The following is a 26,260-nucleotide window of genomic DNA, read 5'->3' as shown; positions in this document are numbered from 1 at the left end:
CACTTCATGTAGAATTATCAAGCCAAGTCTCTGACACAGCAATCACATTAAATTTGTTAAACTGACGCAAATAATCCTTAATATTTATGAAATTTTTATAAAGACTTCTACTATTTAAATGCATTATAGATAATGCCCCCTCCATATTCACATTTCTATTAAATTGATCTTCTGTATAATACTCACAACAATTATTTACACCATTAAAAAAGTGATTATCCGGGTCAATATCATTTTCAATCTCATACATTTTATGATCCACGTGATTAAAGGATTTAAAATTCAAATTCTCGTTTATGTGATAATGACTATGTTTTTCTTAAAATATATATTCATTTTGTCATATCAGTAGGCTAGTCACACACACACATATTGGTGTTTTCAGGATATTGCAACCAAAATAACCGACTCAGTGGTGTAACTGCACTCATCATAAATAAAATTTTTTTTTTAAAATGACCAATCAAATCAAAGTAGGTGGGTTTTAGTTTTGCTTACAAGTGCAAATTCCAGCTGATCGTCATAAATATAGCTAAAACATTTAGGCCTATTTCAGTTTGCATACATTTATTTATTTATTTATTTTTATTTTTTACACACATTACACAATGTCAGTGTAACCTCAGTGTCAAAATGCTTGAGATGACAATCGAATCAAAGTAGGCAGGCTTTACAATTTACAGGGTACTAAGCGCGAATTCCAGACCAAAGCTTCAATTATGGGATCATGACATGAAAGAATCATAAATTTGCCTTGATTTTTTCACATTTAAGAGGTCTTTGTACCTTAAAACATCATGCAGGTTTCATAGCTTAAAACGTCCTCCTTATAATAATCAAGGCATTTATGGCAGCGGCTATTTGCACTAAGTGAAAATAGCATATTTTCTTGGCAAAAGATATGCTATTTACACTACGTGCAAATAGTGATAGATGCTGTTTACACCAAGTGCAAATAACAGTGGGTTCTATTTACACTTAGTTCAAATAGCTATAGATTCTGTTTACACTATGTTAAAATAGCAGCATTTTCTGATATTTGTAATAGGCTACTTATTTTAAACAGACGCAATTATCAGCACCTTAGTATTGTACATTAAAACAGTATGCATTAATTGAGTGTAAATTAAAAAAAAAAAAAAAAAGAAATATTGCCTTGGGGACAATAAGCCCTCCCTACACCTACCTTATCCCTAACCGATACATTATTTGCAACTTTTCAGTTATGTCCTTAATTTTTCTTTGAAAATAAATGCCTTTGCAATATGATATGAGATTTGAAAAGGGGAAAAAAAAGTTCGCCAGCAGGGGGATTCAAACCCGGATCGGTTGCATCGAAAAGTGTGAAACAACATGTGAATTATATTCTACTCTACTGGAACTGACAATTATCAGTCATCTTCGTAGGGTCGACTATTCTATTTACACATTGGTGGGTGGTGGAGTTACAACAGTGGTGCTATTTGCACTTAGTGTAAACAGACACTCCTTTTATGGGGGTTTATTGGCATTTAATCAAGTTTCAAAAACGGCTCGTTAGGAAACTTTGGGGTTTCTGCCTTCACATCGGTAAATACATTTGCATATGACTGCCTTCTGAGCAAGAAGCCCCGCCCACTGGAGTTGCGAGCGTCAAATCGCATCACATCACATCACGTCAAAACCAAATCGAGGCCTGTGATAATTACTGAAGCTATGCAACTTACACCAGATAAACTACGTTTCTGAGGTACTCCACAAGCTTGAGTTCTCTGACAACAGAATAAATGGAAGAATAAAATGACCTGTCATTTGTTTAAACAGCTCTTTTGTGTCTCTGTACAGATTTCACAAGAACGTCAGGATTGAGTGAATAGTTCATTTTTAATGGCGTCGGAGGATATGTCTGTTTGGAGTAGACTGTTTTGTAAACAAGGTACAGTGCAAAGCAGAGTTCAAGAAGATGAAGAAGCCAACTGTATTGGCTCTGACCCAAACTGTAAGTAAACAAATTCACAATGCTTTGTCTGTTAAAGGATAATGTTTTCAAAACACAAACTAATTGCATACAGTTGTAGGTTGTTGACACCGTTTCCTTGAGCTTAGCCAACAGTGGCTGTTTATTTATATGTGTGTTTTAGCAGCAAAACCTTTTGGGCATTGATCTTTGAACATATTTTACATTATGTAGTGAGAGGTTTAGGTCCCTGGAGTTAGTGTTTTGGAATAGGAATGTGCCTTGAACAATATAGGCCTAAAGTGTTTTCAGGATGCATCATCAATCGACCATATTGGCCGCACTAAGCATAAACAATGTCACTAAACCGAACGAAACTTGCATATTTTGCTGATTATTGCTGCTGAAAATGTTCAATTATTGTCATGTTTTGGGCTGTACTAATCGGTCAGACCAGGAAAAACATTTTAAGTATAGTTGACAACAATGTCAGCTATGTCAACATTCATGTTTTTTCTATTCATTTCCAGTCAGGTAGATGAAATATTAAGCTAATATCGTCATTAATACTGTTGATACATGTCTTTACCACCTATTAACTTTAGTTTGTCAAAGTATTGTGCCTTTTTCTGCTTACTAAGCTCTTCTATATGATTTGCGTCCACACCCTTTTTACATGGTTTAGAGTTAGACAGCATAAATTGTCATGATCTGGTCTGTGGGGCTTCCCTCAGCCACCTGAGGTCGCTGTTTTCCCTGCACTGCACTTCCCTGATTGTAACACCTGTCTTGTCATTAGCTCTCATCAAAGCTCTCACCTGTTCACAATCTGGTCTATAAGAACTCTCATTTCCCACTACTCATTCTGGCTGCACTGTCTTCTGTGTGGTTTGTTTCTGTGTTACTTATCCTGGCTCCTAGACCGTGTTTCCTGTTTTGTTTATCTTTGGTTTTGTATTCAAGTCGTGTTCTGCCGTGTTGGCCTTTTGGTTTTGTTTGCTCGTTTGTTAATTTGTGTTTATTCAATAAATATCTTCTTCCCCGCATTTGGACCCAGATCTCCTCTATCTCACCGTGACAGAATGCAGCCAGCACAAGTGGGTCCAGCGGGTAAGAATTTTTTTGAGGAGGCGGCGTCTCCTCGCTTGGGGGCGGCGCTCGCCCGCTCTGTGCCTGATGAGGCAGCTGTGCCCGAGCGGATGACGAACATCTCCGCTCGTCTGGCGGCGATGCCAGTTCACGTTGAGGCGGCTGTGCCCGAGTGGATGGCAGTCATCTACGCTCGTTGGGCGGTGGTGACCGCGCTCTCTGTTCTGGACGCGGCGGTGACCGCGCTCTCTGTTCTGGACGCGGCGGTGACCGCTATCTCTGTTCCGGACGCGGCGGTGACCGCTATCTCTGTTCCGGACGCGGCGGTGACCGCTATCTCTGTTCCGGACGCGGCGGCGTCCGCTATCTCTGTTCCTGACGCGGCGGCGACTGCTCTCTCTGTTCCTGACGCGGCGGTGACCGCGCTCTCTGTTCTTGACGCGGCGGTGACCGCTATCTCTGTTTCTGACGCGGCGGTGACCGCGCTCTCTGTTCTTGACGCAGCGGTGACCGTGCTCTCTGTTCCTGACGCGGCGGTGACCGCTATCTCTGTTCTTGACGCGGCGGTGACCGCTATCTCTGTTCTTGACGCGGCGGTGACCGCTATCTCTGTTCCTGACGCGGCGGTGACCGCGCTCTATGTTCCGGACGCGGCGGTGACCGCGCTCTCTGTTCTTGACGCGGCGGTGACCGCTATCTCTGTTCCGGACGCGGCGGTCGTTGAGGCAGCTGTGCCCGAGTGGATGGCGGCCATCTACGCTCATTGGGCAGCGGAGGACGCTCGTCTGGCGGCGGTTCCCGGGGCGGCGGCGACCGCTATCTCTGTTCCGGACGCGGCGGTGACCGCTATCTCTGTTTCTGACGCGGCGGTGACCGCACTCTCTGTTCCGGACGCGGCGGTGACCACTATCTCCGTTTCTGACGCGGCGGTGACCGCGCTCTCTGTTCTTGACGCGGTGGTGACCGCTATCTCTGTTCCGGACGCGGCGGTGACCGCTATCTCTGTTTCTGACGCGGCGGTGACCGCACTCTCTGTTCCGGACGCGGCGGTCGTTGAGGCAGCTGTGCCCGAGTGGATGGCGGCCATCTACGCTCGTTGGGCAGCGGAGGACGCTCGTCTGGCGGCGTTTCCCGGGGCGGCGACGACCGCTATCTCTGTTCCTGACGCGGCCGTGACCGCGCTCTCTGTTCCTGACGCGGCCGTGACCGTGCTCTCTGTTCCGGACGCGGCGGTGACCGTTATCTCCGTTCCTGACGCGGCGGTGACCGTTATCTCCGTTCCTGACGCGGCCGTGACTGCGCTCTCCGTTCCGGACGTGGCGGTGACCGCGCTCTCCGTTCCGGACGCGGCGGTGACCGCGCTCTGTTCCGGACGCGGCGGTGTCCGCGCTCTCTGTTCCGGACGCGGCGGTGACCGCGCTCTCTGTTCCGGACGCGGCGGTGACCGCACTCTCTGTTCCGGACGTGGCGGTGACCGCGCTCTCTGTTCCGGACGCGGCGGTGACCGCGCTCTATGTTCCTGACGCGGCGGTGACCGCGCTCTCTGTTCCTGACGCGGCGGTGACCGCGCTCTGTTCCGGACGCGGCGGTGACCGCGCTCTCTGTTCCGGACGCGGCGGTGACCGCGCTCTCTGTTCCGGACGCGCCGGTGACCGCGCTCTCTGTTCCTGACGCGGCGGTGACCGCGCTCTGTTCCGGACGCGGCGGTGACCGCGCTCTCTGTTCCGGACGCGCCGGTGACCGCGCTCTCTGTTCCTGACGCGGCGATGACCGCGGACGTTCCACTGGCGGCGAGGCCAGCTCGCGTTCCCCTGGTTGCGGGGCCAACTCTCGTTCCTCTGGCTGCGGGGCCCGTGGACGTTCCACTGGCGTTCAGGCCAGCTCTTGTTCCACTGGCGGCGAGGCCAGCTCACGTTCCTCCGCTGCACGGGCCTCGCCCGCCATCCCTCCCCCTGATGCACCTTCCACCGTTCCTCCTCCCTCCAGATTTTTTTTGTTTTGGAAACGTCTGGAAGCTGTTCCCTTGAGAGGGGGTACTGTCATGATCTGGTCTGTGGGGCTTCCCTCAGCCACCTGAGTTCGCTGTTTTCCCTGCACTGCACTTTCCTGATTGTAACACCTGTCTTGTCATTAGCTCTCATCAAAGCTCTCACCTGTTCACAATTATCTGGTCTATAAGAACTCTCATTTCCCACTACTCATTCTGGCTGCACTGTCTTCTGTGTGGTTTGTTTCTGTGTTACTTATCCTGGCTCCTAGACCTGTTTTGTTTATCTTTGGTTTTGTATTCAAGTCGTGTTCTGCCGTGTTGGCCTTTTGGTTTTGTTTGCTCGTTTGTTAATTTGTGTTTATTCAATAAATATCTTCTTCCCCGCATTTGGACCCAGATCTCCTCTATCTCACCGTGACATAAATTAGCAGTATTCAGTGCATTCTCCATGCAATCTTTGCTGTTATTTACATCTGAGTATTGCCAGTATGGCCACGCATGTGGTGTAAGTGCAAACCCTTTATTCATCTGCAGAGTCATGCAAAACCAAAGCACTACCATGAAAATATTCTTCCGCAAAATGTGTGCAGTTTTGAACAAATTTGGGACTGCCATTTGTACAAAACTCTGTGTACCTGGCTGTAAATTAGGTTTAGAACATGTTTAAAGTTTGGTATATTCTACTCTCATTTAACATTTATAATTTGCATTTGTTTATGAATGAAAGCACAATCCACCCAAGCACATGAGGTATTTTTTGTCCTATTTATAAGTAAATTGTGTTGTTGACTAGCCAAGATAATTGACCTTATGAACGTTTTTTTTTTTTTTTTTAAGTCACACAATATTAAATTGGTCTGTAAGAGTCATACTTTTCGGAATTTAGCTTTTGTTTGTGATGAGGTATTTTTTTTCTTTATATGTAAAACTTCTAAATGGCAAATAGCTCTTTTTTTCATGAAATGATGCTGACAACAGCAGGTTCAGTTCTTTTTTTATTGAATCTCTCCTTGGTGTTTTGGCCACTTTGTCCTTGTTGTATTTTCTGCTAATATGATATAGGCCCGGTTTCGCAGACAAGGCTTAAGCCTAGTCCTAGACTAAAATGTAAGTCTGAGGTGTTTCAACTGAAATAAAATTGCACTGATTGATTGTAAAATATATCAGTGCCTTTGTTTTGTCTCAAGATGCACACCAGTAATGTTTTTTTCTAAGCATGTTTATAAAAATTACTTAAATGTCCTAATTGAACTATGGTCTAATCCTGGCTTAGTCTAAGCCCTGTCTGGGAAACCGGGCCATAGAGTTTTGGGAAAATTAGGTTGCTTTAGAAATGCAACCCTTGTGTGATTTGACAGGAGGGAGGTTGTTTTGAATCTCTTGTGCTATAAATATGTGCCCTCTGCTCCGTGAGGTGGTTCATTGTAGAAGGAAAGGTAAGACAATGGATGAGAGTCTGTGCGAAATAAGATTTCAGTCCAGATGTATTATCTTGTTTTTTGCTCGATTTGAGTATTGCTCTGACAATCTAGTGAGCTTTTAACATGTAATTCATTCATAGAATTGCAGAAACATATCTGCAATATTTTCAAAGACTGATATTGACTTCATTCCATTGTTTTAGACAGGGAAACTCCAGTGAATTGTGTAAATGGATGTCCAAATCAACATCAGCCAAAATGGAATCTGGGAAAAGCCTTTTCTCTGTTATGAGCTTAGTAACAGGTCTTGTCAGAGGTTTGTCTATCCGTTGGAAACTCGAATATTGCTCTACATCCTTTTCAGCATCTCTTCAATCGTCACAATCATTGGAAATCTGCTTGTGATCCTAACGGTCATTCATTTCAAGCAGCTTCACACACCGACTAACTACCTCATCTTGTCTCTGGCCGTGGCCGATCTGCTCGTAGGAGGAGTTGTGATGCCTCCCAGCATGCTGCGCTCCATCGAGACGTGCTGGTATCTGGGAGATTTGTTCTGTAAAATACACAGCAGTCTTGATGTGACATTGTGCACTGCCTCAATTTTAAACCTCTGCATCATTTCTTTGGAAAGATATTATGCCATATGTCACCCCTTTCAATATCACAGTACAATGACCTCATGTGCTACACTAATTATGATTATTACTTGCTGGACTGTTTCAGCAGCTCTTGGGTTTGGCATGATGTTCTTGGAGCTTAATATTCTGGGCATTGAGGATTTTTACTATGAAAACGTTGACTGTGATGGAAAATGCTTGGTGTTTCAGAGCAGAGAGGCAGCTACTGTAATGTCCTTGGCCTGTTTTTATATTCCTGCTTTTGTCATGCTCTCTGTGTACGTTAAGATCTTACACACAGCTCAACGGCAAGTTCAGGCCATCCAGAGCGTGAATTCTGAGTTTAAAAAAGAGGGGAAAGCCACTAAGACTTTAGCCATTATCATGGGGGTGTTTCTGACATTCTGGATTCCCTTTTTCATTTGTAATCTCATTGATCCCTTTATCAGATACTCTGTACCACCACTGCTGTTTGACTTGTTCCTGTGGGTCGGCTATTATAACTCCACCTGTAATCCCATAGTGTATGCCTTCTTTTACAGCTGGTTCAGACATGCATTCAGAGTCATTCTGTCTGGAAGAATATTTCATAGTAATTCTTCAAGAACAATATTAGTGTAAATGTAAAATTGTTGAAACGTACAGAAACAATCTGCATGTGTTCATGATCTGTGTTAGCGGTCATATTGCTGTATTTTGATACCTGATGCCTCAGCAACACAGAAATAAAAATCTGCCATGTTCCCCTATCATCACTGGATCCAAAACAGACCCAACCACAAAAACGATCTTTATTAGCTCCAATTGTACTTGAAATAGAGTATCTTAAATTTAGAGAGGATGTGTCTTGAATAAAAGTGTATTTTTTTTTGTTAACTCTTTACAATAATATTTATTTTTGTTAAAAAGAACTAACAATGAACGATCTTAAACATTTTTGAAATCAAAAGTTATATCTGTTAACATAAGTTGCATTGTGAGCTAACATAAACACATTTTATTAACTATAAATGTTAAAATGCTGTAAAAATGTATATTAACCGATGTTAACAAATGCATGAGAACTTTGTCACGGGTGCGTGCAGGAGTAGACGAGACGATAGACGATATAGACAAAATACAATATATTTAATATAAATCTCCAAGTGGAACAAGGCAGGAACAAGGCAGGAACATTCACACACATCTATTCAACAAAAGGACCGACAGGGAACTGAACTCACAGACAGACTTTTAAGGACAGACTAATCATAAGACACAGGTGACATAGATGACTGATAAATCAAACACAGGTGACGGTGATTACACAAACGAGGACTAAACCAAATGATAACAAAATGACAGGGGGAAGACAAATGGGAAAAACCAATGATAAGACAGACAGAACTGTGACATTACGCCCCCCTCCGGAAAGGCGCGTCCTCGCGCCGTAGAAAAACAAAAACAGACAAGAGGGGCGGATAACCAGAAAAACAGAGTCAATGAGGGCGGGGGCTTCGGCGGAGGACGCAACCCCGGAAGGGGGACAAAAACAAGAGTCCATGTGACAAAAAGGACAGTCCAAGGGGGCGACGACGGTGGGAGGAGCCAGGGAAGACACAGGAGGGACCTGAAGCAGGAGAGCAGGACCCAGATCGCAGCCAGGATGACGGCCCACGGAGGAGCCGACGGAGGGAGGAGCCATGGTGGAGGACGGACCGCCGACTCCGTGGGGCCGACCGACAGAGGCAGAGCAGCTGGCAGAGGAACCCGAGGCGGAGATGGAGAGCCGAAGATCCAGGGCGATGCCGCGGATCCGGAGGGCCAAGGCGGAACGGGCTCTGGCGGCCGAGGCGGAGGCGGAGTCCCGGAGATCCGCGGCGGAGCCGGAGCGACAGAGGATGGAGGCTGTGCCCGCAGGAAGGAGGAGTCCCAAGGAGCCGGTGGGACGGCGTGACGAGGCGCAGCCGGAGGAGCAGAGTCCTGAGGATCCGATGGGGTGACGACTGACCAGGGCGGAGCCGGAAAGACGATGGAGCCCGGTGGAGCTGGTGGACCGACGGGCGACGGTGGAGAGGAGGGCGCTGAGAGCCGTGGTGGAGCCGCAGGGTCGGAGGACCGAGGTGGAGGTCTGGATTCGGAGGCTGGAGGCGGAGCTGAGGGAACCTCCAGCCTTGCCACCGAAGTGAGCAGGCATCCCTGCGGCGAGCCCACTGCAGAGATGGTGGGCTGAGGGTGAGCAAGGGGACTGACTGCTGACTTGGGGAACTTAGGACGGCTGGGCGGAACCAGCGGGGACTCAGGGCGGCTGGGCGGAACCAGCGGGGACTCAGGGCGGCTGGGCGGAACCAGCGGGGACTCAGGGCGGCTGGGCGGAACCAGCGGGAACCAGGCAGATTCGGTCAATGCGCGTCAGTGGCTCAGAGAAAAAGTCTATTAAATCCGGCGTGTCAATATCCACAGTCTCAGAAACAAAGTCAATTAAGTCCCCAGAGATATCCAGCTCACCCCCAGCGGAGTTGCAGTGGGCAGGGCTCTCCATTTCCCTCCCTAGCTCCACGTCGCAATCCACCGTCAGAGATGTAGAATCCGACTCACGCACCTGATCAGCCGGAGAGGACTCTGGCTCTGTCGCTCGCGGCTCAAGTTCTGCATCCGCGGTGCGCTCGGGTTCCAGCTCTGCATGTCGGGGCGATGGTTGGCTGCTCTCTGGGTTGTGAGCGGGGCTGACGTCCTCCTCGATGAAATCGACAGTCCAGGAAGATCCGTTGGACGCCAGCACCCACTCGACGAATCCGGCAAAGCTCTCTCGAGGACCCTCCCCGGACAGCTGCGTCTTGATGTTGTCATTAAGTCCGTGGTGGAAGAACGTGCACAAGCAGCTGTCCGGGTAGTGAGTTGATGGAACGAGGAACAGAAAGTCTCTGGTGTGGTCCTCGAGAGAGCGTCTCCCCTGCTTCAGGAGAATGATGGCAACGTTGGGGTCATCCATGAGGGAAAAAATATAAAACAAACACTGATACAAAAACGAAAAAATAAACGCAGGGAAAGACGCCAGGTAAACTGTAGTTGGTCGGTCCTTATGTCACGGGTGCGTGCAGGAGTAGACGAGACGATAGACGATATAGACAAAATACAATATGTTTAATATAAATCTCCAAGTGGAACAAGGCAGGAACAAGGCAGGAACATTCACACACATCTATTCAACAAAAGGACCGACAGGGAACTGAACTCACAGACAGACTTTTAAGGACAGACTAATCATAAGACACAGGTGACATAGATGACTGATAAATCAAACACAGGTGACGGTGATTACACAAACGAGGACTAAACCAAATGATAACAAAATGACAGGGGGAAGACAAATGGGAAAAACCAATGATAAGACAGACAGAACTGTGACAAACTTATTGAGTCTTACTATTATTTTTCATGAAAGTGAAAAAAATGCCAGTGCAGCAAGAAAAAATACTCTTACTTTAAAGATTTATTCCCTGAAAAGTCTTAATACTGTGTTACGTGGTATTTATTCTCTAATTTGTTTTGATATAAAGATTTTTTGCAGAGGAGAGATCTGCATGTGGTAAAACAGTCACAAAATCTAAAGCAGTCACACAAACTGAGCTCATGTTACCAGTGTTGGTCATCTTACTTTAAAAAAGTAATTAGTTACAGTTACAAATTACTTCTCCCAAAAAGTAATTGAGTTAGTAACTCAGTTACCACATTGTAAAAGTAATTAGTTACTCAGCAGAGTAACTGTGACGTTGTTTTTTATGTTCTATAACGCTATTACGTTCTATAACATCTTTAATATCAAAGATGTTTATATTAACTGATTGAGAAATAAAAACACTATATACAGTATTGTAGAACATTTGGTATTTATTTGAGCTCAATAGATTGCAGCATGCTATATGATATGCATAGAAATAAAAACATATAAAAAATAAATATTGTGCAAAATAAAGACACAAATGTAAACTTGGGTAAAAAAAAACAAAGGAAAACCTGGCCATTAGTGCAAATCTCTGTAACTGTATATTAGGCCTACTGCACAATAAACAGAACACTATCCAACTCTTAAATATTCAGTATGCCTTTAATTTCAATTAACGAGAAGTAGTGCCGGTACTTCCAGTTCGCGAACGCTACCTTTGAATTTCCCCGGCTCGTAGCCATTGTCACTCACGCTGTCTTGTGTTGGTAGTCAGAGCGTGCAGTGACTGAGACAGCGTGAGCAGGGCACCGCCCACCCAGCCAATCATCATCGCATTTGCAACGGTGTCATCATCCCCACCCTTGCTCTCTCCAGGCAGCTGATGGGTAGCCAAAGCATGACACCTCGCGCTTTATTCAACCAAATTTTAGTAACGCGACACTTTACATTCTCAGTAAAGATAACGGCGTTGCAACGATGGGAAAAGTAATTAATTAGATTACTCCGTTACTGAAAAATGAACTCCGTTACTAACGCCGTTATACTTAAACGGCGTTACTGCCAACACTGCATGTTACAAAAGACACTATCACCTTTAGTGAGTTAGTTCTGAGTTATGTGTGTCATTTTAGTAGGCCTGTGTGTGCTTGTGTGTGTGTCTAGTAATCGGCTCTACACTTACAACATGATCAGAGGGGTCAAGGTTTGTTTGGTTCAGTGTGACCCCTGTATCCTATGGAAGACTGTTTCCGCCACTGAATAAAAAAATTAAAAAGTAATTTCGAGCTTTTATCACACAGTTCTGACTTTTTTTCCCGTGCAATTGCGAGTTTACATCTCACAATTTAGTTTTTTTTTTCTCAGAATTGCATCATATAAACTCACAATTCTGACTTTTTTCCTCAGAACTGTGAGATATATTTTTTACGGGTTATAAAGTCAGAATTGCAAGGTATAAACTGGCAATTCTGCCTTTTTTTCTTACAGAATTGCGTCATATAAACTCGTAATTCAGACTTTTCTCAGAACTGTGAGATATATTTTTAACAAGTTATAAAGTCAGAATTGTGAGATATAAACTCGCAATTTTGATTTTTTTCTTACAGAATTGCGCCATGTAAACTCGCAATTCTGACTTTTTTTTTCTCAGAACTGTGAGATATATATTTTTTACGAGTTATAAAGTCAGATTTTTTTTCTTGCAATTGCAAGTTTATATCTTACAATTCTGACTTTTCTTCTCAAAATTGTGAGATATAAACTTGCAAATTGCGAGTTATAAAGTCCAGTTCTGAGGAGAAAAAAAAATCTCACAATTCTATAAAAAAAAAACCTCAGAATTGCGAGTTTGTATCACGCAATTCTAAAAAAAAAAAAAAAAAAAAAAAAAACCTCAGAATGGTGAGTTTGTATCAGGCAACATGTAAATCACAAATATTTAATAATAGTATAATGGACTACACCTCTGGATAGTTTAGCCAGTTAGTGTTGTCATGACATTGTTGCATCCTTATAATGATTGGGTGCATAAGTATTTTTATTTATTTATTTATTTTATTGGGCATTGCAAGACCACAGTCCACTCTTGTTCTAGTCCTATTTTAACTAGGAGGCCAGTTACGGTTTTATGAGGACAATTACATTTGTGACCCTGGACAACAAAACCAGTCATAAGGGTAAATTTTTTAAAATTTGAAGCTGAATAAATAAGCTTTCGATTGATGTTTGGTCTGTTAAGACAATATTTGGCTGAGATACAACTATTTGAAAATCTGGAATCTGAGGGTGCCAAAAAATCTAAATATTGAGAAAATCAAAGTTTTCCAGATGAAGTTCATGCATATTACTATGATATATTTATAGTAGGTAATATCAAAAATATCTTCATGGAATATGATCTTTAATTAATATTCTAATGATTTTTGCATAAAAGAAAAATCAAGTACAGCGACAGACTTACAGTAACTTTTTTAAAACATGTACTGTACAACATGTATTATTTAAATGAATTATTCTTGCATTATAGAATTTAATTATTAATAATAAGAGTGCTTATATTTGATATTAAAAGTGGTTTAGTGGTATGTTTTAGATATATGTCACGTATCTGGTCGATCCTGTCATCATGAACTCTTGCACCACACTTCTGGACTGCAATCCCCACAAGCCACTGCACCAATCACTGCACACACCTGCTCCTCGTTTTCCACTGCACTGATTGCTGCACACACCTGTTTCACATTTACCCACATACATTTAAGCCACAGACACACACACTTCCGGGCTAAGTCTTATTGTTCCATATGGTCTTTATTCTGAGCGTTTCTTTCCGTGTTTGTTTTTCCCTTGTGTTTGATTCCTGGACTCCTCCCCGTGTTTTGATTCTCGCTGCCAGCCCCGACCTTCTGCCTGTGTTTGACTACTCTTTGGATTATCCTCGTTGTTGTTGTTTGCCGGTGATTGACCCTGTCTGTTTACCACGCCTTCCTAAATAAATGCTGCAAATGGATCCGCAAGTCTCCAGACCTCCTGTGTGACAGAAGACTTAGAAGACCCATACAAGGATCCAGCGGCTTTATTCGTCAGCAGAACGACCACCCAAGAATGGATCTATCAGGAAGACTGTCCAATCCAGTAAGTTTGCTCTGCTCCATTTTTCAAGATGGCCGTCCCATCGAGGATTATGTGGAGAAATTCATTGCTTATAGTTACCTGGAACCTTGCGATGAAACTATGCTCAAGGAATGTTTTTGGAGCGGATTGGACACTGAGATCAGTTTGAACTTACCTGAGGAAGACCCCAGTTGGACCCTCACACAGTATATAGACTTTGTTTTGCTGTTTTGTGAATCTCCGTTTACTGTGGGTGAGGTAGAGCCTGTTCACAAGGTGGCTGCCACGCCAGGGCTACTGCACAAGATGGCTGCCACGCCAAAACCTGTCACCAAGATGGCCTCCGTTCCTGAGTTCCCGGTCAAGATGGCCGCCGCCAAGTCAGAGTCTGCACCCAAGATGGCTGCCGCCACGCCAGAATCTGCACCCAAGGTGGCTGCCGTCACGCCCAAATTTGCACCCAAGACTTATCAAAGATTAATGTCTAGCGTGGAGGACCCACCGCTGCTGTCGGCTCGAGCAGCTGGTCTCCCAACCAGCCTTCCAGAGCCTCCGCTGGTTCAGCCCAGCCTTCCAGAGCCTCCGCTGGTTCAGCCCAGCCTTCCAGAACCTCCGCTGGTTCAGCCCAGCCTTCCAGAGCCTCCGCTGGTTCAGCCCAGCCTTCCAGAGCCTCCGCTGGTTCAGCCCGGCCTTCCAGAATCTCCGCTGGTTCAGCCTGGCCTTCCAGAGCCTCCGCTGGTTCAGCCGGGCCTTCCAGAGCCTCCGCTGGTTCAGCCGGGCCTTCCAGAGCCTCCGCTGGTTCAGCCCGGCCTTCCAGAGCCTCCGCTGGTTCAGCCCAGTCTTCCCGAGTCTCCGCTGGTCCCGCCCGGCCTTCCAGAGTCTCCGCTGGTCCCGGCCAGCCTTCCAGAGCCTCCGCTGGTTCTGCCCAGCCTTCCAGAGCCTCCGCTGGTTCAGCCCAGTCTTCCAGAGCCTCCGCTGGTTCCATCCAGTCGTCCTGAGATTCCTGTCTGCCCAGTTCTGGTCACGGAGGCCATGCATGGACTGTGTGGGTTCCCACCCACCACCCACCCTCCCTGCTGCTCCAGTCCCACCACCTCTGTCTCCTGACAGTCCCTCTGCTCACCCACATCCCACCCTCGGTGCAGAGGACTTGCCGTGGGACTGCCAGTCTCCATCAGTGTCCAGACTGAAGGATCCCTCACCATCACCTCCAATCTCAGAGTCCTGGACTCCACCTCGGCCCTCCGACCCTGCGGCTCCACCCCGGCTCTGTGCTCCCTCGTCTCCGTTGTCGGCCGTCTGCCCACCAGCTCCTCCGGGCTCCATCGTCTCTCCGGCTCCGCCCTGGTCAGTCGTCGCCCCACCTTCGCCTCTGGACTCTACTCCTCCGGCTGCGCCTCGTCACTCCGTCCTGCCGGCTCTGTGGACCTCCTCCCTCCCGTGGGCACAGCCTCGATCCTCTGTCACTCCGGCTCCGCTGCGTACCTCCGGACCTCCATCTCCGCCGGGGTCGCCAGAGCCTTGGGTTCCGCCTTGGCCCTCCGGATCCTCGGTGTCACCTAGGACCGTCGACTCTCCGGTTCTCCCTCGGGCTCCACCGGCTCCACCTCCGTTGGTCGGCCCCATGCAGGAGACAACCCTTCCTCTGCCATGGCTTCTTCCTCCGTCGGGGGGTGTGATGGTGGGCTCTGTCACGTATCTGGTCGATCCTGTCATCATGAACTCTTGCACCACACTTCTGGACTGCAATCCCCACAAGCCACTGCACCAATCACTGCACACACCTGCTCCTCGTTTTCCACTGCACTGATTGCTGCACACACCTGTTTCACATTTACCCACATGCATTTAAGCCACAGACACACACTTCCGGGCTAAGTCTTATTGTTCCGTATGGTCTTTATTCTGAGCGTTTCTTTCCGTGTTTGTTTTTCCCTTGTGTTTGATTCCTGGACTCCTCCCCGTGTTTTGATTCTCGCTGCCAGCCCCGACCTTCTGCCTGTGTTTGACTACTCTTTGGATTATCCTCGTTGTTGTTTGCCGGTGATTGACCCTGTCTGTTTACCACGCCTTCCTAAATAAATGCTGCAAATGGATCCGCAAGTCTCCAGACCTCCTGTGTGACAATATGAAGGCCAAATTGTTGATGCAGGCACAGTGACCTCCAGTTTTTAATATATTAAAGCACAGCATTATATCTTCTTTGACATATATGTGATCTTATACAGTATCAGAAGTCTCAGCAACATTGTTATGCAGTTTATGATTTATTATATCAAACTTAATATTTTTATATTATAAAGATTAGTAGTAGTATTAGTAATAGTGATAATTTATCTGCAATCAAAAAGTGGGGAAAGTGACACATATATACCACAAATGGGTTTATAACCATCATATGAAAAGGAATAATAGGATGAGAGTAGGTGGATATATGAATCAAAAGGCCTCAGCTGATCTTCAAAGAATGAAAACACACAAAATGTTTTATTTTATGTATTGCATGTTTGTTTTGCTTGTCACACATCATTGTTTTTAGTGACACACAGTTTTGATGCTCAGGAAGTGAAAATTGTAGAGATTATTGAAGTAAAAAATGTTCAGAAAGAAAGCCAGTGCACATTTATATAATTAAAGCATACAACAATTATTAAAACACTGACAAAATAAGTGCATGCATATTCTAAATACTAAATCTTAGTTCATTAGAATTATTTATTAATGATTATGTGGTTCAGACACTTGCAATGAATATGACAATGTTTTTCATTATATTACCTACTGAAACATTAAATGTTAAATAGAAGAGAAAATGTTAGTGAAAAATGGGAGCATTTAGAATGAAAAAAATGAAATGACACCCCAGATTTTATAGCAGGCCCGCTAGCACAATTTATATAGTTTTTCATATAAAAGTTTGGACTTTTCTCTGAACCAGCTGTAAAAGAAAGCATAAATCAAGGGGTTAAACACTGCGTTTAAATAAGCCACCCACATGAGCACCTCATATAATAGTGATGGTATTGTATGGTTAACAATAGGATCTATAATGTTACACATGAAGTAAGGCGTCCAGCAAGACATAAAAACTCCAATGACAATAGCAAGAGTCTTAGTGGCTTTCAGATCCTTTTTACTAACTGATGATGAGCTTGTGGGGTAGTTATTAATAACACGAACATGTTTCAGTGCTATAACAAAAATCCTGCTGTAAAGGCTTACAATTATAAACATGGGAAGGAAGTAAAACACAATTGAATATGTCACTCCGATTTCTCTTCCGTGCAATGCCAAACACCCTCCCTTGCAAGCAACGTGCAGCTCTTCCTCGGTTTCTTTGCTTTCGATTTTCAGCTCTGAGAATATGATGCCAAAGCCAAAAAAGGCGGAGAAGCCCCAGCTGACTAGGATCATGAATATGCTCACACGTGTGGTGATTCTGTTATGATATTGAAGCGGCTGACAAACTGCAAAATAACGGTCAATTGAAATGAACGTGAGGTGCAAAACAGATGCATTACACAGTGTAAAATCAGTGCCGGAGTGAAACTTGCATAAAAATTCTCCAAAGTACCAGCACGTCTCCAAAGAGCGTATCATGCTCGGAGGCATCACAAAACTGCCCAGGAGCAGGTCGGATATGGCCATTGAGACGATCAGGAAGTTGGTGGGTGTGTGGAGCTGCTGGAAAGAGCAAATGGTGCAGATCACCCACAGGTTGCCAAACACTATCAGTATGATGGTTATAGTGAAGATGAGGTAGAGAGGAGCACGGAAGACAGGAGAATAAATCGTCTTTATGCATGAGTCGTTCAGGGATGCAAAACAGAGGCCGAAAGTCTCTGCCCTCCACGGTTGACTTAGATTCATCATACAGGCTCTTTAATACCTAGAATGAGAAAACAGCTTGAGTAAATTTAAAATACTACCCACTGGGACACAAAAATACTTGAATTAAATATCACATGTTATAAGCAAAATCTTACTTTTACATGAGGTTAGTATTTGATAAGTGAGTGTTAGTAGTGTGGTGAGTGAGGGGTTGGCTTGTTTTCTGTAGCCTTACCACAGAAAGTCTTCCTGCGTCCTCAGTGGATGATTGAACATCTGTATTTTCTAGCCTTTTGAATGCTTTCACACAAAGAGAGCATTTTTCTGAGCCAATGAAAAGGCCTTCTTGTTGTCATGTGATTACAAAGAATTCCTCATTGGCTTTTGTGTCTCAAGATGTTTAAGAGTAAACTTTATGTGTATTGGTTGGTCAGTTTGGCTGGTTGTCCAGTTCATCCCTGCTGGTAGATTATACAACTATACCATCAGAAAAAAAATATATATTATATATAAAATTTTCTTTTAATTCAAACAACATAGGAGATATTTCGTTATATTTTAGTACATGTTTTGTTAATGGTTTTTGCTTTGTGAAAGGCTCTGAAAGCATAAAATGGACTTTTATTTCAATATTTAATATTTAAAACTTCACTTTCTTGCAGATTGAACTTATTTGTTTAGAGTTGTAAATGCCATGTGACTAGTTTTTGAATCTCTTGAAACTGTGGAAACTGCATTTGATGTTTTTCTAAGCAAACTGTTCACTGGTGAAGTATCTGGTTGGTAGCCATAATATAATGAAGACTGAAAACTAAGAAAGATTTTGTCTTAAGGCCTTGACTTGGGAGGCATGTCAAAGGTAATTGTTATTGGTCATAATTAGGTATTCATTATGAATATTGATTGTATAGGAATAGCCAGAAAGCATGCATTGAAAACATTTTACTGAAAAAAAAACCCCTTAAACAAAAATTTTGCTGGTGCAAGGTGAAATTTCTACTACATTATCCATAATTCTCTTTGGCAGCGTGGCATTCTGTTGTATATATATGTGACCCTGGACCACTGTTTGTTAAATATTATTAATGTCTGCTGTCTTTGAGACTTGTCTTGAGTTAATGTTGTCATGACTTCACTTTCTTGCAGATTGAACTTATTTGTTTAGAGTTGTAAATGCTATGTGACTATTTTTTGAATCTCTAGAAATTGTAGAAACTGTATTTGATGTTTTTCTAAGCAAACTGTTCACTGGGGTGTATCTGGTAGCCATAATATAATGAAGACTGAAAACTAAGAAAGATTTTGTCTTAAGGCCTTGACTTGGGGCACATTTCAAAGACAAAACCATGAAGCTAATTGATATAAGTTATAATTTGTTAATGTTGATTGTACAATTTAGTACTTAAAAAATAGCCAGAAAGCATGGCTTAAAAAACATTTTACTGAAAAAAAAATAATTTTGCTGATACGAGGTGACATTTGTACTACATTTCCCATAATTCTCTGTGGTAGCATGGCATTCTGCTGTATATATTTGACCGTGGACTACAAAAACAGTTGTACGTTGCATGGGTATGTTTGTAGCAATAGCTAACAATACATTTTATGGATTAAAAATGATAGATTTTTCTTTTATGCCAAAATCATAATGATGTTAAGTAAAGATTATGGTCCATGTAGATAATTTGTACATTTCCTACCATACATTTATCAAAACTATGCATGTAATATGCATTGATAAGAATCTGGACAACTTTAAAGGCAATTTTCTTATTATTTGGATTTTTTTGTAAATAGATGTATCTCAGAAAAATATTGTCCTATATACTGTATATATCTCATAAGGGTCAATGAAGACTGAATAAATAAGTGTGTGTGGAATGAAATGGAGCTTGTGATTTGTTTTCTTAACATGCTATTATTTGGTATTTGCTCTTTTAGTCCATGTGTGCAAACAAAGTCACAGCTGCTGTTCTTAATAACTTATGGATAAATACATAAACAGATTGATTGGACTTTGTCCCTTTAGCTGTGTTTAAAGCTGGTGGAATAAATTAATATTGGTTTTGCGTGCTAACAGAATAGGGACAGAGCAGGACTTTCCGTATCTCTATTATGAGAAAAGTTGTTGCTTTGAGAGCCTAATATTTATAGTAGCTTCCTTAAATGGAAAACTTAGGAAAATTGATTTCTCCCTTGGGATCAAGTCTGTTGTCATGGAATGCTGCTTAATTTAAAACGTTATTTATAGCTGTTTTACAATGTGGTTGTTACAAAAGTCTGCCTGTCATTTTCCACAAGGCTATTTGTTTTCATGAGTTTCTGCTTCGGCTGCATCATCGGATCGAGATGAATGGATTATCGAACGCTAAAATGGATCTCTGTTACGAGGCTTTGAATGGATCCTGTGGGAAGTATGCACGACCATACGGCGTCCACGTTCTGATGCTCATTGCAATGATGTTGACCACCATTGTGACTGTCATTGGGAATCTACTGGTCATCATCTCCATTGGGCATTTCAAGCAACTCCATACAGCGACAAACCAGCTGATTTTTTCTCTCGCACTGTGTGACTTTCTCCTTGGATTGTTTGTCATGCCGTTGAGCGCTGTCCGTTCCATGCAAGGCTGTTGGTACTTTGGGGATTCCTTATGTAAGTTACACACATGCGTTGACATGACTCTTAGCACGGCTTCCATTTTTCATCTTGTGAGTGTGTCGGCCGAACGCTGTTGTGCCGTGTGTGGGCCATTAACGTATCATTATCGCTTCAGTTTTCCAAAGGTCCTGTTAATGATCTCCATCAGCTGGTTGATCCCTGCCATATTTGCTTACATGACTACTTACTTTGAACTCAACCTTCACGGCAATAGGGACTTCTACGAAACGCACGTACGCTGTGTGGGAGGGTGTCATGTATTCTTTACTCATGGTCCGGCGGTGGTCTCTTGCCTTGTTTCCTTCTGCATTCCTGGTCTCATCATTATTGGCATCTATTCTAGAATCTACATGGTCGCCCGAAAGCAAGCAAGATCTATAAGTCTTCAGCTGAACCAGCTGAGGAGGGTTTATCCATTGAAAGGCTTACAATGTCGGGCACAGAAGGCTACCATAACGATTGCTATCGTGGTTGGAGTTTTCCTGGTTTGCTGGACTCCTTTTTTCCTCTGTAACGTCACGAATCCTTTTATTGGTTATACAACACCCCCAATGCTGATTGATGCGCTTGTTTGGTTTGGCTACATCAATTCCACCTTAAACCCTTTCATTTATGCATTCATGCATGCTTGGTTCAGAAAGGCTGTGAGGATTATAGTAACTGGGGAAATATTTCAAAACAACAGCAGCAGAAAACAGCTAGACTTGTAACCAAGGCTTAATTCGGAATAACATACAGTACTCTTACTCCAAATCAGCTTCGTATAGTGATTCTTCCGCTGGTCAAAACTGAACAGATGCAACCAAAACTCAGCTCAAATTTGCTTTAAATATGAAGTGCCTCTGTTTTTTTTTTTATTATTTGTGGGCTTGTTTTGTCAGTTCTATGGAGGACTTGGTCAATAAGAGACTGTAATTAAAATGTGTATATTATAAAATCGCCTCATTTCAGAAAAGTAGCCATTATATTCCTAAGTAGAAAAGGAGAGAAAAGTAGAAATAGAAGATACCAAGGTCATGTCTAAGAAATTTAAAGGAATCGTTTAACTCAGAATTTTATAGAATTGTATTAATTGTTGTTAAAGGTCCACCTGAAGTGCTTTAAAACATGCAGGAATATTCTATGTGTTGATGTAATTTCAAGCATCCATCCCTTTTTTTTTTAAATGGTCAATAACATTATGTTTATATCACAGCTTGGGCCAAAGCAGTATTTGACAGCGTATGGCAGCCATATATACAATCTCATCCATATCGGATGGAATCAGTCTGATATGTTTTATGGTCTGCGACAAATTGCAGAAAATACTAATTCTGTGAACAAGTGACCAATTTCAGCTGAAGCTTTAGTGTCTATTTATAGTGTAGGGGGCAGGACGCTTCGGATTCTAGAGAGCATTTGGTTAGACAGAAGGTTTGATGAGAAGCTGAAGTGCAGGGTGATGCAATCATAATCATTGATCCACATTGGCGAAAGTGAGAGACTGTACGTTTTGAGAATTTTGTCATTGTTTTGAAAAACACAAGCTCATATATAAGCGTAAAGGAGTAGCTCACTTTCAGAACAAAAATTTACAGATAATGTCCTCACCCCCTTGTCATCCAAGATGTTTTAATGTCTTTCCTTCTTTCTTTTTTTTACCTTCTTTTTTTTTTGTTGAGGAAAACATTTCAGGATTTCTCTCCATATAATGGCCTTCTATGGTGCCCCCAAATTTTTGAAGCTTCGAAGGGCTCTAAATAATCACAGCTGAGGAAAGAAGGGTCTTTTCTAGCAAAACGATCTGTTATTTTCTAAAAAACAAAAAATCACAATTTATATACTCTTTAACCTCAAATGCTCGTCTTGTCTAGCTCTGTGTGTACTCTGTGTAGAGATTAAAAAGTATATAAATTGTAAATGTTTTTAGAAAATAACATATTTTCTCTAGATAAGACCTTTCTTCCTCGTCTGGGATCATTTAGAGCCCTTTGAAGCTGCATTTGAACTGCATTTTGGAACTTGGGGGCACCGTAGAAGCCCATTATTTGGAGAGAAATCCCAAAATGTTTTCCTCAAAAAACATAATTTCTTTACAACTGAAGAAAGAAAGACATCTTGGATGACAAGGGGGTGAGTACATTATCTGTACATTTTTGTTCTGAAAGTGAACTACTCCTTTAAGGCTAACATATTCATACTAAAAGCCGAAAAACTTCCATTTTGATTTCATGGGGAATTAAATCTTCAAGGTTGGCAAATAAATGAATGAACATAGTGTATGCACTAAATTGCATATTATGTGTATATATTGAAAATATTCCATGTTTTCTCCCCCACTTGCTATTTGTTGATTCAGAAGATTGTAATATTTTTTATTTTATTTTAGATTTATTTTAGCTTTCTTAGTGTTTCTTGAAGTGAAGATGTATGAGTCAGGGCATGTTCCTCTGCTTCAGAGAATTTCTAGCATCACACCTCAGATGTGTTGTCATCGTCCAAAACAAATTAAGTGCTTAAAAGAGAAGTAACAAAGCCTAAATGGCAACACAGGCCTTTATTGCTTGCTTGTGAACTGTTTGTGTGATAAAATTGCATCATTGCCATGTGTACCATAATGACTCTTAACTGAATTAAATACATTATTGATTATCTATAATAATGCACGCTATATGAATACATCCATCTATTTTTTATTTAATGCTGTTTGTGTTGTTTTTGGGGGTCCAGGGCAATCTGATATTCATGATTTTGTTTTGTCTGATAATTACTGAACTCTTTCATTTATTTAATGTGTTGTTAAACTTAAAAGTTTGCATTAAAGCATTGTATGTGTGCTGTACATCTCTTGTCTGGCATTTCGTATCACATCTGGGATAAAGATCAGTGGGTGAACAGGCTGATGTCATAACGCACCTGATGGGTTGTTAGTGCTGAAAGATGTTGTTGTGTTCATCCTAATGAGTGACAGTGTTAATGATGGGACTTCACACGTTTGGATTTTGAGGCATATTTGAGAGTCATTAAAACGGAGTTGTTGTAACAAGTCTTGTGGGAATAACAGAAAAACATTACATCACTACAGAAGCGGGTTTGTGTGAACAGGGCCTTTTTACGCCTTGTGCATGTTTCTTTGTGACAAAATTAACATGATGCAATAGCATTTTATGAATAAATTATATTGTCATATAATTTAAAAAGTAAAATGTTATCATGAAATATTTGTAAAAAAAAATGCTGCTGCTGAATGTGTACACACCCTGTAAATGGCCTCAAGGTCCACTATCTTTTGTTTTCAGACTTTCATCTTCACTTTTAGGGTCTTTTGAAAAGCCAAAGTGAAATGAAATATTATTTCATTGGTTCCCAGTGTTATGCTTATAAAATTTTGCGTGCATAGATTGTGTCTCTGTGTAAAGTGCTGAGTCACTGCACATAAACATTTCTGAATATTTTGGGCCTTGTGTTGTCAGTGCTTCAGCAAAAATGACTAATTGGACGTATTAGTAAAATGGATTAAAAATTATAATGTTTTTAACACATTTGTGCTTCTACCAATTCACACAAAATGGACTACAAATGTTTATCGTTTTAGCTTTTATTTCAAATGAAACATTATCATACTTTCTTTCCCAATTTGCAATAAAGAAACATTCAAATTAATTTATTAAAGGGATAGTTCACACAAAAATAAAAAAAATTATGTTTATTTGCTTACCCCCAGGGCATCCAAGATGTAGGTGACTTTGTTTCTACAGTAGAACACAAACAAATATTTATAACTCAAACCATTTCAGTCTGTTAGTCATATAACGGCAGTGGATGGGCACCAAACCATTGAAAGTAAAAAAAAAAAAAAAACACAGACAAATCCAAATTACACCCTGCGGCTCCTGACGATACATTGATGTACTAAGACACGAACTGAACAGTATTTATATATTATTTTACCTTTAATACACAGCAATTTGCATCTGTCCTGAGCGCGAGCTCAGCATCCGGTGCGTTACATGTGTACGTTCTCTGGCGTAGTAATCTTTTAGCTTTAACTCGGTTTGAACAATCAGGATAAACACAAGTAATTACCATTTTGAATAGCTGCCATACCCACAATCTCTGTGCACTGTGTAAACAATGAGTGTTGTATACATGCAACAGGTTGCTTCCGGCGTTTGCGTAAATCACGCCAGAGCGCGTACACATGTAACGTGCCAGATGCTGAGCACGCGCTCAGGACAGCTGTACATTGCTGTGTATCAAAGGTAAAAAATGATATAAATACTGTTCAGTTCTCACAAAAAACGATCGTTTTGTGTCTTAGGACATCAATGTATCGTCACGAGTTGCAGGGCATAATTTGGGTTTGTCAGTGCAGTGTCAGTGTGTTTTTTTTTTTTTTTTTTTTTACTTTGAAAGGTTTGGTGCCCATCCACTGCCATTATATGACTACCAGACTGCAACAGTTTAAGTTAAAAATCTTTGTGTTCTGCTGAAGAAACAAAGTTACCTACATCTTGGATGCCCTGGGGGTAAGCAGATAAAAATCAAATTATCATTTTTGGGTGAACTATCCCTTTACTATTTTTTTGTATTTTTTTCCATTTAATAAAATAGCAAATGTGTAATTTTCAGTGGTTCGGCCAGTGCAGACATTTGCAGAGCAAGTAACTGTAATAAATAAACAAGCAAGAAAACAAACAAACTAAATAAATCAATAACAAACAAAAATGCAAATCCTTTCTAGTACATGTGCTTGACTAAATTTCAGCTTTTCTGTGGTCCATTTCTCATTTAAAGTCATACAATGTTTTAAAACCTTGCTTTTAGTTATTGTAAGTGTTTTACCTAAGTTTAAATGACGTATTTAGAACCCCATTATTTCTCTCATGTTGTATGTGATTAGACTAAAACACAAACAAGTTAAAGTTTGTTTGTCCTGTCTCACTAATGATAAAAGCTCTGTAGGGCATTATGGGTAAACAAGTTTCAGTGATAATGTGACAGGATACAGCTAATAAGCTTCAAGCACACCATAAGTGCTCAGCAGGTGAGCACTGGTATTAACACCTTTGATTGGTCAGACTCCTTTGAGAGTCACTCAGACAAAATGTATGATAACAAGTCTCATGGGTCCAAGATATGAGTTAATGAGGTGTGTGTGATTGACAGCTGTGGATTTGAGAGGCTGTAGTGGAGGCCCAGAAAGATGTTTACTGTGCAAAAATATCTGGAATTTGTTCTAAACATATAAGTACTAAACAGAACCTCCTCTGAAAGTAAAGAAACACTCAGGTCACTGCATAAATTGCATTTACTATAGAATAGAAATTTAAATACTTCTAAAAGCAATTTAAAGACTAATCGAAAGTTTAAAGGTTTTAAGTCTTATATATTAGTCTTGTAGAATATTTTAAAGGGATGTTTGAAGAGCATTCCTCTACTTTTAAATTTACTTTTCTTATTCCGTTATCTAACACTTCAGACACTAATAAAAAACAATTTACAATTCTCAAACTGAATACACATTTTTTTCTACTCTGTTATAATGTTGATGCCTAAAATCATTTGCAGCCCTGAAAACAACAGATTTCAAGTTTTTAGTATTTTATTTATTTATGTATTGTTATAGACAAGAAAAAAATATGTCCGTGCATACCTAGCTGCTCGTCTTTTTTTCTTTTTCTTTTTTAAATGTTGCATAATTGTCATAAAAAAAATAATTCTAGAGGGCCAGAAGGCCCTGGAAATGATATGTAAGGATGCATATTTCACTTTACAGATCCCCATCAGTACATATCACATTTAATGAATATTGTACAATTTTAATCTCCTGAGTTCATGTTGTTTTTGTAACCATGGGTTAAATTGACAGGTGTGGGTGGGTTTTTCTGGATATAAGAGTATAAGTGGAGTCCATTAATGGGGTTGAATTGGATGGGCATGTACTATAAATGTGTATATATTTCTTTGGATATTGGTCTTTAAAACTCTGGTCATTGTCATGGGTGTTTTTTTGTTCTGCTGGCTGCCTATTTTTATCACAACTATCATTGACTCTTATCTTAATTTTGTGACTCCTGGTGTTGTTTTTGATGCTTTGGTGTGGTTCGGATACTTAAACTCCACTTGTAACCCATTAATCTATGGATTTTTCTATCCTCGCTTTCAGAAGGCCTTCAAAATTCTCATATCGT

General features: G+C 41.8%; 3 protein-coding genes across 3 annotated transcripts; 2 read left to right on the top strand and 1 right to left on the bottom strand.

Annotated features, from left to right (window-relative positions):
• Positions 1 to 6,666: 6,666 nt before the first annotated feature.
• On the top strand, positions 6,667 to 7,677 carry taar10b (trace amine-associated receptor 10b). The gene has a single exon (XM_073816401.1). It carries the CDS (start codon positions 6,667 to 6,669, stop codon positions 7,675 to 7,677), a length of 1,011 nt encoding a protein of 336 aa, XP_073672502.1.
• Positions 7,678 to 16,477: 8,800 nt separating this feature from the next.
• On the bottom strand, positions 16,478 to 17,467 carry taar11 (trace amine-associated receptor 11). Its single transcript, XM_073816400.1, has one exon. The coding sequence runs from the start codon at positions 17,465 to 17,467 to the stop codon at positions 16,478 to 16,480; it is 990 nt and encodes a 329-aa protein (XP_073672501.1).
• A 2,307-nt stretch (positions 17,468 to 19,774) lies between these two features.
• On the top strand, positions 19,775 to 20,865 carry taar1b (trace amine associated receptor 1b). Its single transcript, XM_073816989.1, has one exon. It carries the CDS (start codon positions 19,775 to 19,777, stop codon positions 20,795 to 20,797), a length of 1,023 nt encoding a protein of 340 aa, XP_073673090.1. The 3' UTR covers positions 20,798 to 20,865.
• The last annotated feature ends 5,395 nt before the right edge of the window (positions 20,866 to 26,260 follow it).

The sequence above is a fragment of the Garra rufa genome, chromosome 13 (genome assembly GCF_049309525.1).
Source record: "Garra rufa chromosome 13, GarRuf1.0, whole genome shotgun sequence".
In the NCBI taxonomy this organism is placed as follows: Eukaryota; Metazoa; Chordata; class Actinopteri; order Cypriniformes; family Cyprinidae; genus Garra; species Garra rufa.
This window is presented reverse-complemented; position numbering and strand designations above follow the sequence as displayed.

Excerpts from the sequence above, each read along its gene's own strand:
- taar10b (XM_073816401.1), top strand. The coding sequence starts at position 6,667 with ATGGATGTCCAAATCAACATCAGCCAAAATGGAATCTGGGAAAAGCCT.
- taar11 (XM_073816400.1), bottom strand. The coding sequence starts at position 17,467 with ATGATGAATCTAAGTCAACCGTGGAGGGCAGAGACTTTCGGCCTCTGT.
- taar1b (XM_073816989.1), top strand. The coding sequence starts at position 19,775 with ATGAATGGATTATCGAACGCTAAAATGGATCTCTGTTACGAGGCTTTG.